The following is a 13,021-nucleotide window of genomic DNA, read 5'->3' as shown; positions in this document are numbered from 1 at the left end:
TCCTTTGCCATGCAGAATCTTTTTTAGTTTGATGTAGTCCCACTTGTCTATTTTTGTTTTGTTGCCTTTGCTTTTGGTGTCAATTCTAAAATATCACCACCAAGACAGCTGTCACATAGCTTACTGCATATGTTTTTTTCTAAGAGTTTTATGGTTTCAGTCTTACGTTCAAGTCTTTAATCTGTTTGTAGTTAATTCTTTTGTATGGTGTAAGATAGTGGTCTAGTTTCATTCTTTTGCATGTGGCTGTTCAGTTTTCCCAACACCATTAATTGAAGAGTCTGTCCTTTTGTCACTGTATATTCTGGAATCCTCTGTCATAAATTAATTAACCATGTATGTGTAGATTTATTTCTGGACTCTCTATTGTTCCTCAGATCTATGTGTCTGTTTTTAATGCCAATATCATACTTTTTGATTACTATAGCTTTGTATTATAGTTTGAAATCAGAGAATGTGCCTCCAGGTTTGTTCTTGCTCAAGATAGCTTTAGCTGTCTGAGGTCTTTTGTGGTTCCATACAAAATTTAGGATTGTTTGTTCTATTTCTGTGAAAGACACCATTGGAATTTTGATAGGGATTGTATTGAATCTTTAGATTGCTTTGGGTTGTATGGATACTTTAACAATATTAAGTCTTCCAATCCATGAGCATGGAATATCTTTCCATTTATTTGTGTCTTCTTCAATTTGTTTTATCAGTGTCTTATAGTTTTTAGTGTACACCTTTTTCGTTCAATTTATTCCTAGGTATTTTATTCTTTTTTGTTAATTTCTCTTTCTGATTGTTATTAGTGATAGAAAGGCAACAGATTTTTGTTGACATTTATATTGACTTTATATCCTGCAACTTTACTGAATTTGCTTATTCTAATAAGCAGCAGCTTTTAAAATATGAAAATATATATAGCCCTGTGGAACTACAAGCATAAATCCTACTGGCCATCAGAGCCAGGTGATCTGGAGCCATCTTCTGGAAAGCAGTTGCAAAAATTGGGGCATGAGATGAGTGTGCAAGCCCCTTTCCAGGAGATACTGGCAACCTGGAGTGTGGCAGAGGGAAGCACACAGATGGTGTCTGCTTGGCCTCCCTCCCCTACACTTCAGTAGACCTCTAGATATATGCGAAGTCAGAAGCCTGCCCCTTAGGTTGCATCTCCAGGACAAGCAAATAGGCCTCTTTCCCATAAAGACTGGGGGTGTGTTTCAGTCTGCTGTCTGCGCTGTTCCCTGGTGGTGGTAACCAGCTAAGAACTGTCTCTCCATTTGTTACAGTCCCATGAAACCCATGAATGAAAGCCCCATTTGCTACCAGAGACAGGCAGTCAAGGGGCATCCCCTGGTTGACAGACAGAAAAACTGGGCCACCAGACATGTGTACAAGCTCGCCTCTGGCAGGTACTGTCACTCAGGAGCTCAGCAGAGGGAGAGTGAAAAGAGAGTGCCAGCCTTCTGAAGTCTCTGGAGAGGATTAGAGTTGGCCCTTAGATGTGTGTTTAATAAGCAGCCTGCCCCTCAGGCTGCGACTATGAAGATGAGTTAATGTAGCACTTTCACAGAAAGACGGGGCACAGCAGTCTCTGGTCTCTTGCTGGGCCCTGGGGATGGTAGCCCGTTAAGAACTCTTTCTCTGTTTGTGACAGTCTCTTGGGAATGGTGAGTGTAAGCCCCACTGGCCACCAGAGCCAGGCATTCTAGCGGTGTCCCCTGGGCAGCAGCTGCAAAAATTGGGGTACCAGATGAGGGTGAAATTTCCTTTCCAGGAGATACATGTGACCTGGAGCAAGGCAGAGGGAGCCGGCTGTCCTCTGTCACTGGAGAGTATTTCAATAGGTCCCTAGATGTGTGTTACGTTAGATGCCTGTCTCTCACCATGCTTTAAGATAAGCATAAAAGCCTCTTTCACAGGAAGTTTGGGTGCTTTTCAGTCGGCTGCCCCTGTGGATGGGCCCTGGCGTGGGCGCGTCTGTGCTGCGTCCCTCTGAGAAGCGTTTCTGTTTGCTATAATCTTGTGGGTCTCATGGACGTGAGCCCGCTAGCTTCAAAGTTAGATGTTTTGGGTGCTCATGTCTGAGGTGCAGGCCTTAAAAGTTGGGGTGCCCAATGTGGGGTTCAGACCCTTTGCTCATCAGGGAGAAGCCTGGGGTTTTGAGTTCTGTTCTGATTGTGGGTTGCCATGCCGTGGCTGGGTTTCATGACAAGATTGTGTTTCACATTCTCTTACCTGGTTCGATGTGGGTTTTTTTCTCATTTGCCCAGTGTGTAGGAGTTGCTCAGCTAGTTTTTCAGTTTCTTTCCAGAAGAAATTGTTCCACATGGAGCTGTAAATTCAGTGTGTCCATGTGCGGCGGCAAGTTCAGGATCTTCCTATATTACCCTCTTGAACCAGAACCCAGGATTATTTCATTCAATGAAAATTAAAGACAGAATTGTTTAGAAGTAGCTTTGACTTCACTCATTTTTGATTTTCAAAAGTAAGGAAAAGGATCAAAGTTGAAGTTACTGTGATATTTTCACAGAAAATAAAATTCAAGAGGGCATGACAGAAAATTCCAGGTAATATCCAGTCTTCACAGTGGCTTATTTGTAAGACTAGCTTTACAATGAAATTGTACAAATATGTCAATTTAGTAAAAATTAACTGCAAAATTGTACACCTGTGTTGGAAAAGGAATTTCTTTGGTTTGGATTCTTAGGTTCTCAAGAGTCCTACTCCATGTACTTTCTTTCAGGTGAGGCACTATGCAATTCAGAAGGATATGGTACCTTCTTTTGCTAAAAGTGGCACCACCTGCTGAAACAGTAGTTAAAATCTGCTTTGACTTATCTTCTATGCATGGTTTGCTAAATACTAGCATCTCATTTTTAATCAGTTACAATGCATTCTTAATTTGAACAACTATCCCTTGGCAATGTTTCCATTCAGTTTGTTGGTATGGAGACCCAGGAAGATGGCCAGTAAATCAAAGAAGTTGAAAATATTTGACCTTATATATGATGCTCAAGATTTATAACATGGTAGGCCTGTCCCAGTTCAGGCCTCCTCAGCCCTGGCCTGCTAGATTGCAGCAGATTCCTGCCTGTGCATATTTGGGTGTTTCCGGGCTTGATGAAATGTGTTTCATAACTTTTAAAGTAACTAAAAAATCCAAGTAAATAATAGAACACATCACAACAGACACCAAAGCAAGCAGTTACTGGTTAAGGGAAAAATACCTAGGAAACAGGCCAATGGAGTTGTAAAATATAAAAGTTTTGATATAAAGCCATTTTAATTATTAAGATGGGGGTTTTCAGAAGCAAGAGAAAATTTCCCAAACTAACTTTAAAATAACATAAATCTCCCATATTTTTGGTTACGTTAAATAACATCATAATAAATAACATAAATAATAAAAAAATAAAGATAACAGAAGTGTCCTGAAGTTAAGGAGATGCATTTTTTTTCTTCTCACATTTTTCCGATATCATTATCAATGTGAGACACTCTGAAGTTTTAACTATAGAGATGAATTATGATAGTTATCTTGTTTGGAGACATTTCATTCAAAGCTCATATCAACAGCTGCTGGTTAAGCACTGATTATGACTTTAAAGGCACCCCCAAATTAAATAGTTTTTATAGTCAAATAGCAATAATACTTACTGAATGTTTACCACGTGCCAGGCTCACTTCCAAGTTCTTAACAGGCATGTGAACTTAATATTAATGGTCTGATTATTTAAACCCTATTTTTTCAGATGATAAAAAAAGAGGCCAAGAAAAATTAAATAACTTGCCCAGGCTTCCCCAATTAATAAGAGATAGAGCCAGGGTTTGAACTCAGATTGAATGCCAGGGCCTAGGCCACCCCTACTACTTTCAACTTCTCTCTAACATAACACATTAAGCAATGACAATGCTAACATCTGTAATATAGATTACATTATTAAACTCCTTTACACAAGGCACCATGGGTGGTTCTGTAGATAATAAGTGATGTAAAAATGCCCATCACTGTTTGTCCCCTTAAGTGCCTTCAAATCTAATGGGTGTTGATAACATAAATAGCTTTGATACAAGATATAGTATCATATATATTGTTTGAAGTTTTTATGTATTTTTATTGAGATATATTTGACATATAACATTATATTAGTTCATGTGTACAACACAATGATTTGCTATTTGTATATATGGCAGAATGGTGACAATAAGTCTGGTTAACGTCCATCACCATATAGTTACACATTTTTTTTCTTGCGATGAGAACTTTTAAAATTTACTCTTAGCAACTCCCAAATATGCTACCCAGTGTTATTAACTATAGTCACCATGCTGTACGTTATATGCCCATGATTTATTTCATAGCTGGAATTTTGTAGTTTTGACTCTCTTCACCCATTTTGCCCACCCACACACCGCCTCTGGCAACCACCAATCTGTTCTCTGCATCTGTGAGCTGAATTTTTTTTTTCTTTTGATTCATATATAGGTGGTATCACACGATATTTTTCTTTCTCTGATTTATTTCACCTAGCATAATGTCCTCTTCAAGGTCCATCCATGTTGCCGAAAATGGCAAGATTTCGTTTTGTTTTATGGCTGATATTCCTCTGTATATGTGTGTATCACGTTTTCTTTATCCATTCATCCATGGATAGACATTTAGGTTGTGTCCCTGTCTTGGTTATTGTAAATAATGCTGCCATGAACATGACGGTTCATGTCTTTTTAAGTCAGTGTTTTTACTTTCTTTGGATAAATACCCAGAAGTACAATTTCGGAATCATATGGTAGTTCTATTTTTACTATTTTGGGGAAGCTTCATCCTGTTTTCCATAGTGACTGCCCCAATTTACATTCTCACCAATAGGGCACAAGGGTTCCTGTTTCACCACATCCTTACCAACACTGGTTACTTCTTGTCTTTTGAGAATAGCCATTCTAACAGGTGTGAGGTGATAGCTCATCGTGGTTTTCGTTTGCAGTTCCCTGATACTTAGTGATGTTGGGCAACTTATTATGAACCTGTTGGCCGTCTTTATGTCTTTTTTGGAAAAAATATCTTCATATTCTCAGGCCATTTTGTAATCAGGTTGTTTTTTTGCTATTGAGTTGTATGAGTACATTTTGGATATAACTAACCCCACATAAGATATATGATTTGCAGTTTTTTTCTCCCATTCCACAGGTTGCTTTTTCAGTTTGTTGATGGATTCCTTTGCTGTGCAGAAGCAGCTTCTCAGTTTGATGAGGTCCCACTTATTTTTGCTTTTATTGCCTTTGGTTTTGGGGTCAAATCTAAAAATTTATCACCAAGACCAATGTCAAGGAGCTTACTGCCTATGTTTTCTTCTAAGAGTTTTATGGTTTCAGGTCTTACATTCAAGCCCCTAATCCATTTTGGGTTTTATTTTTGTGTGTGGTGTAAGATAATGATCCAGTTTCATTCTTTTGCATGTGCTGTCCAGTTCTCCCAACACCATTTATTGAAGCGACTGTCCTTTCCCCATTGTGTATTCTTGGCTCCTTTGCCATAAATTAATTGACCACATATGCCTGGGTTTATCTTTGGGCTCTCTATTCTGTTTCTCAGATCTATGTGTATGTTTTTATGCCAATACAACACTGCTTTACTCTCGTTTTCTAATATAGTTTCAAATTATGGAGAATGATGTGTACAGCTTTGTTCTATCTTACGTATTTTTAGTCTAAAAATATTATGATTCAGATAAACTCAGAAGGTGAGAGTGGGAATGGTTAAAAGACTACTTAGCCATTCTGTGGAAATAAGGTAGCATTATTTGGAGTTCTCTGATAGACATGAAGTCAGAAGTCATAGGTTTGAAACCTTGATCTTGTTCGTTAATTAACCTCTCTGAGCCTTTTTTGATATATCTCACAGTTACTGTTGGCATTCAGTTAAGAACATACGCATTTTATAATATGGATTTTTTTTTGGAAAAGATTGAAACTGAATGAATGAGGTGAAGCATGAAAGTATTTTTTAGAAGGGTACTGAAATAGATGGAAGGGGATTTTAGAAACTAGAACAGCTTTGGGAACCTTAGGAATGGGAACTAGGACTATGTGATTGGTTCAGCTGGGGTGCTTGCCCAGTGATGGGGACGATGAACGGTTCAGGGAGGTGAGAACAGTGATTGGCAGCCCCGTGAGAACCATGCAGCTCCCAGGAGGGCAGACTGCAGAACAGATGCCACTTGATCTAAAAAAGAGACCACAAACACAAGTGCTAAGAAATAAAAATAACAACATTAACAGACGTGAATGAACATTTCCCATGTTCCAGGCATTGTTTTAAGCATATTTCAGGTAGTATGTAGTACAATACTTGAAGGAAAGCCCAGGCTATGCACAAAGTATTATTAGAATGTGAGGGAGAGAGAGGGGATGTAGTGAAGTGGGCTCAGATGATGAAGAGCCTGGAATGGAAGGCTAAGTTAGATTTCACTTTATTGACAAGTCAGAGCCAATGCACAGAAAATAACACAGCCAGAGTTCTAGATTAGGATAAGTAACCTGGATTAAAGAAGGGAGAAAGTGGAAGTGGGGAATGTAATAAGCCATTTTAAGTGGAAGTTAAGCAAAGACCTGAATTCAGTAGGTGGTAGTGGGAATGGAAAAATAAAACAAAAAACACATGTGAGGCACTGGGAAAGTAGACTTGTGAGCAAATGGTAACTTATATGGCTGAAAAATTCCCCACTGAGGGATTAAATGAATGAGAGTGCAATGGCAAAGTCAGAGGTGAGAACTGGTTGACAGGGAAAATGATGAGTTTGGTTTGCACATACTGAACTGGAGCAGGCAGTCACTTCTCAGAAGGGGATATCAAGCAGGCAATTCCAAATGTGGCACCACATCTCATGCGGATACTTGGGGCAGGGAAAACTCAAGCTTCTGGAGTAGATGAAATTGCAGAAGGACAACACAGATAAAGAAGAAATGAGCACACACAATAGACTGATACTTAAATGCTAATGCAAAACACGTATTAGCCAACAGGTTTGTAAAATTTTAAAAATTCAAATTTATTAGGTTTTATTAGTAACACAATTACACAGACTAAAGTTCAGGAATTCATCAATTATGGTCACCAATATGTGCTTCTTGTGGCGTTTTAAACTTATTTCTCATGATTCAAATTGATTTACAGGATAGTTGAACTTCATACATAGCTTCATAATATGAATACAACAGGTCTTCCATCCATAAAATTAATGAAAACATATCTTTCATGAAAGGCACATAAAGAATCTAAACTAACACATTTGAAGAATTTTGTTAAGAAATTTTTGAATTTCTCTACATTACAAAGAAGAAAAACAAATCCCCAAAATGAAACGGTTATACACACACGCACGCACACACACACACACACAACCACAAAGAGACTTCAACAAAATGATAGCACACAACTAAATTTAGAAACTACTTACCCATGAAGCTTACTGAAAGACTAACTTTTTCAAGATGAGTAAAAAAGAGAAGTAGGGTATGGAATGCTGTTCACTTTGCTGAAACGAGGTCATAGAGACACGCCATGAATAATTAAAAATGACTATCAAAATTCAATATCTAGCAGAAATGTAACACTTACTTGAGGATACACACAATCACTGACTTAATTAAATGCTGTTACTCATTTTCTAATTAAATGCTGTTACTCATTTTCTAAGTGTAATTGCCCATTTCATTCTCAGAAATAATAGCACGGTTTAAAAAGAAATAATACAAACTCAAGCAAGTGGAGGAAATTTGAATAATCTAAGGGAAAAAAGTAATTTTAACATAGCGTGATAATTAAATTTGAAACTAGTTACTTACATCTATGAATTTAAAGGTTGCATTTTATCATCAGCAGAATATTCAAAGATCTTTCTTGTTATCTTCTAAACAAGGAGCTATCATGTATAGTAGGTACAAGGGATTTCCCAAAGGAAATACACAAATGAATGTCTCAAAATTCATTATGCTAACTTATTTTTTACCCACAAAAATGCTCTCACACCCACCTAAACTTAGTTATAAATAAAAATGTAGTTATTTAAAGTGTATAAAAATCTGGCATCACCTTTAAGGCGATGCATGAATACCATCCAAATATTAAAATTCAAAGTGAAAACAAACCAACCGAATAAAAATTAAGAATTTATAATAAGTCTGTAAGTATATCCTCAAAAATCTGAAATTTGTTTTCAAACCAAATCTAATGTAGAATCAGATTAGCATGCATTCTTAAAAGAAAAACTGAAATGCATACAATGTTTAACTGATCCAAAGGCAGGTATACTCATCCACTTCAAGAACATTTCAATAAAACACATTAAATTTAAAGAACAAATCATGTTATTAAAATAGTCTGTGCAATGTTTGTACAAATAACATTTTTATGATTACAAGTATACATATAATCAAGACAAGGGCTGCAATGTGTCCTAATATTAATTACTGTACTTAAAAATTTACAGGACATGAACATAAATAAAGCTGTTTAAAACTGGCAAACATAATAGTCTGTCATTCAGTACAAAGTACTTAATATTTCTATTATTTCCCAAGCCATCACACTAAAATCATAAGTTGCCACTCTTAATACCTAAAAGTAATGTGGAAAACTAAAGTCATAAATACATGTATACATACATTTGCATATTTACACTTACACAGAAGTCATCAATACACTAGAGTCCAGCTTTAACACTGCCCTTAGTTTCACACTGCAGGACCACTTCTCACATTTAAGAAAGGACCTTCCATTACTTCCAGTTTAAAAAAAAAGAAAATTTTGGTCAGGTCCCAGATGCATTTCCCATATACTACATTCTGTGTTGCTGCAAGACTCTAGTCTAGAGAGATCCACATATAAGTACTCATTTGGTTTGAAAATGCATTTTACCATTTACTGCAAAACTCAGAAGAGACCACAATCTTTTAGATTATTTTTTATGATGACATCTGTTACAGCATCAAAGACAAACTGCACATTCTTGGTATCTGTGGCACATGTGAAGTGGGTGTATATTTCCTTCGTGTCCTTTCTTTTATTGAGGTCTTCAAACTGACATTGAATATATGCAGCTGCCTCTTCATATGTGTTTGAGCCTGATATGGGAAAAGGAAAGAAACATAAGGCGAAGTTAAAATGAGTGTACCACTAAGCAACATGGACCTTAAAATACTGAAATCAGTTTCTTATGTGTAAAATATGTGGACTCTATAATCGTCTTTGCCCTTCGAGAATAAGATAAACTATTTCTTCTAAGTGAAAAATACCCAGTGTTAATCACCCTGTAATGACATAAGTTACCCTTAAAAAAAACCCAAAAAACAAAAAGCACGGTATTCCAGGTTCCCCATGATCTTTGTTTCTGCCTCAATCTCCAATTGTCAGAGTCCCTTTTTTCTAACCCCTTATACTCTACATCCTAACACAGAACCACTCAGTTTCCTGACGGTGGCACACTATTTCACTTCTAGCCTAGTGGCTGGATCAAGAAATGTTGGCTGATGCTGATCGGTATTTTTTATTCCCCTTCCTATATATACATTAATTAGCATTTCTCAATTTTTGTATTCAAAAACTGTACAAGGGTCTACAATGTGGTTTATGCCTATGAGGTTACAAAAAAGTGAATGACACACTTCTGCTTTCAGGTGACTGACTGAAGACTCCTGAGTACAACACTTTGCTACTTGGCAGTATCTAAAGATAATCACACACACTCTGTGACTCAAGAGTTCAGTTTTCCAGGTGTGTCCTTGACAGAACTATATACATATGTTCACCAGAAGACATATAAAGACTGTTAACAGCAGAACTTCTACTTTAGGAAACAACCCAGAAGTTCATTAACTGTAGACTGGCTAATAAATCCTGGTATATATTCATACAATGAGCTGCCATAGAGAAATGAGAATAAAAGAACTATTGCTACACACAATACTATAGATGAGCTTCATAAACATACTGCTGAACAAATGAAGGCAGACACAAAACACAGTATATACTGTAAACAACTGATGTTTAGAAAACAAGTTTGGAAACAATCAAAATTAATTGATGAAGACAGAAGTCATAATAGTGGTTACTCTTTGTGTGAGTAGGTGGGTGGATGGAAGTTGATCAGTTAAGACTGGGAGGGGCATGACAGGGTTTCTGGGGACCTGGAAATGTTCTATTTCTTGACCTGAATGGTGCATATATCAGTGTTTTCACTTTTTAAAATTCAGTAAGTTTCACATTTGTGCTAAGTATGTGAGTATCTATATACTGTATCTATATAGTTTATATATGTATACATATGATACTTCAATAAAATGTTCCTTTGAAAAAAACTGTTAATTCTGTCTCTTGCAGTAATAACACAAAATTATGTGACTGGACTTCAAGGTCCTCTGTTACCCAGCCTGCTTGGTAAAGCCATTCTAAGACCCTCTGTTCCACATTTGAGGCTCACTCCATGTCAGGAGGAAACCTATATTCAAAGTACCACCTGTGTTACTGCAGTGCTTCCCCTCCCCTGTACTTCACCAGTTGTTTTCATAGCTTGGCTACTCTAAGTAATGCTGCAATAAACAGAGAGGTGCATGTATCTTTTCCAGAAAGTGTTTTCATTTTCTTCAAATAAATACCCAGAAGTGGAATTGCTGAATCATATGGTAGTTCTATTTTTAATTTATTGAGGAATCTCCATATTGTTTTCCATAATGGCTGCACCAATTTACATTCCCAGCAATAGGGTACAAGGGTTCCCGTTGTTCTACGTCTTTACCAACGTTTGGCATTTCTTTTCTTTATGATAACGGCCATTCTAACAGGCGTGAGGTGATAGCTCATTGTGTTTTTTTTTTTTTTTTAATATTTATCTTTATTTGGTTGCACCAGGTCTTAGTTGTGGCTCACCGGCTCCTTAGTTGCAGCATGCGGACTTCTTAGTTGCAGCATGCATGTGGGATCTAGTTCCCTGACCAGGGATTGAACCCATGCCCCCTGCATTGGGAGAGTGGAGTCTCAGCCACTGGACCGCCAGGGAAGTCCCGCTCATTGTGGTTTTGATTTGCATTTCCCTGATTGTTAGTGATGTTGAGCACCTTTTCACGGACATGTTGGCCACCGGTATGTCTTCTTTGGAAAAATGTCTATTCAGATCCTCTGCCCATTTTAATAGTGAAATCGTGTTTTTGTTACTGACTTGTATGAGTTCTTTATACAGCTGGCCCTCTGTATCTGTGGGTTTACAACCAGCAAATATGGAGGACCAACTGTACTATGCCATTTTATGTAAGGGACTTGAGCATCCATAGATCTTGGTATCTATGGCAGGTCCTGAAACCAATCTCCCAAGGATATGGAGGGATGACTGTACATTTTGCATATTAACCCCTTATCAGATAAATGTTTTGCAAATATTTTCTCCCATTCCTTAGGCTGCATTTTAATTTTGCTGATGGCTTCCTTTGCTGTGCAGAAGCTTTTTAGTTTGATGATGTCACCCAATTTATTTTTGCTTTTGTTGCCTTTGCTTTTGGTGTCAAACTTAAAAAAAAATCATGACTGTCAAGCTTACTGCCTGTGTTTTCTTCTAGGAGTTTTATGGTTTCAGGTCTTACGTTCAAGGGTTTCAGGTCTCACGTTCGAGTCTTTAATCTGTTTGGGTTTATTTTTGTGTATGGTGGAGAAAGCAGTCCAGTTTCATTCTTTAGCATGTGGCTGTCCAGTTTTCCTAACACTGTTTACTGAAGAGACAGTTCTTTCCCCGTTGTATATTCTTGGGTCATCTGTCATAAATTACTTGATCTTGTATACATGGGTTTACTTCTGGGCTCTCTATTCTGTTCCTCAGATCTATGTGTCTGTTTTTTATGCCAATACCACACTGTTTTGATTACTGTAGCTGTGTAATATAGTTGGAAATCAGGGCACATAGTGCCTCCAGCTTTGTTCTTCTTTCTCAAGATTGCTTTAGCTTTTGGAGTCTTTTTGTGATTCAGAATTTTAGGACTATTCTCTTTCTGTGAAAAATGCTATTAGAATTTTGATAGGGATTGCATTGACTCTGTTAGACAACTTTAGGTAGTATGGACCTTTTTAACAATATTAATATTCCTCCAATCCATGGGCATGGAATATCTTTCTATTTATGTGTATCTTCTTCAATTTCTTTCATCTATGTTTTAGTTTTCAGTGTACAGGCCTTTCCCCTCCTTGGTTAAATTTATTCCTAGAAATTTTGTTCTTTTAATGCAACTGTAAATCTGACTTTCAGTTTTTCTTATAGTTCATTACTAGTGTTACAGATTTTTGTATACTGATTTTGTATCCTGCAACTTTACTAAATTCACTGATTGTGAGTTTTAAGTTTTTTTGTGAATCTGAGATTTTTCTATGTATAATACCATGTCTTGTGCAAATAGTGACAGTTTTCCTTCTTGCTTTCTGACTTGGATGCCTTTTCTTTTTCTTGCTTAAACTGCAGTGGTAGGACTTGTAAATACTATGTTGAATGAAAGTGGTGAGACTGGGAAACCTTGTCTTATTCCCTGTCTTAGAGCAACAGCTTTCAACTTTTTACTGTTGAGTATAATATCAGCTATAGGCCTTTATTATATTGAGGTACATTCCCGCTGTACCCATTTTGTTGAGTTTTTATCCTAAATGGATGTTGAATTTTGTCAAATGCTTTTTGTTTTTTTTGCATCTGTTGAGATGATCATGTGATTTTTATCCTTCATTTTGTTTAGGTGGTGTGTTGCATTAATTGATTTGCAGACAGTGAACTATATACTTGCATCCTCTGAATAAATCTCACATAGTTGTGGTGTAATGATCCTTTTAATGTATTGCTGAATTCAGTTTGCTAATATTTTGTTGAAGATTTTTGCATTTATGTTTATGTTTATCAGGGATATTGGCCTGTAATTTTAAGTTTATCAATTGGCCTGTAATTTTATGTTTATCAGGGATATTGGCCTGTAATTTTCTTTTCTTGTGGCATACTTGCCTGGTTTTGGTAAC

The 13,021-nt window shown here is 37.0% G+C and overlaps 1 protein-coding gene across 1 annotated transcript in view; it reads right to left on the bottom strand.

The window, feature by feature from the left end:
- Positions 1 to 7,009: 7,009 nt before the first annotated feature.
- GNAI1 (G protein subunit alpha i1) overlaps positions 7,010 to 13,021 on the bottom strand; it is an 89,709-nt gene continuing 83,697 nt past the window's right edge. The window contains exon 8 of the mRNA XM_082399407.1: positions 7,010 to 9,108. Within this exon, the coding sequence (XP_082255533.1) occupies positions 8,918 to 9,108 (191 nt within the window). The 3' untranslated portion in view covers positions 7,010 to 8,917. The remainder of the gene's footprint in view (positions 9,109 to 13,021) is intronic.

Source organism: Balaenoptera borealis (genome assembly GCF_965194805.1).
Source record: "Balaenoptera borealis genome assembly, chromosome: 7".
In the NCBI taxonomy this organism is placed as follows: Eukaryota; Metazoa; Chordata; class Mammalia; order Artiodactyla; family Balaenopteridae; genus Balaenoptera; species Balaenoptera borealis.
Note: the sequence above shows the minus strand (reverse complement) of the source record. Positions and strands in the feature narration are given on the sequence as shown.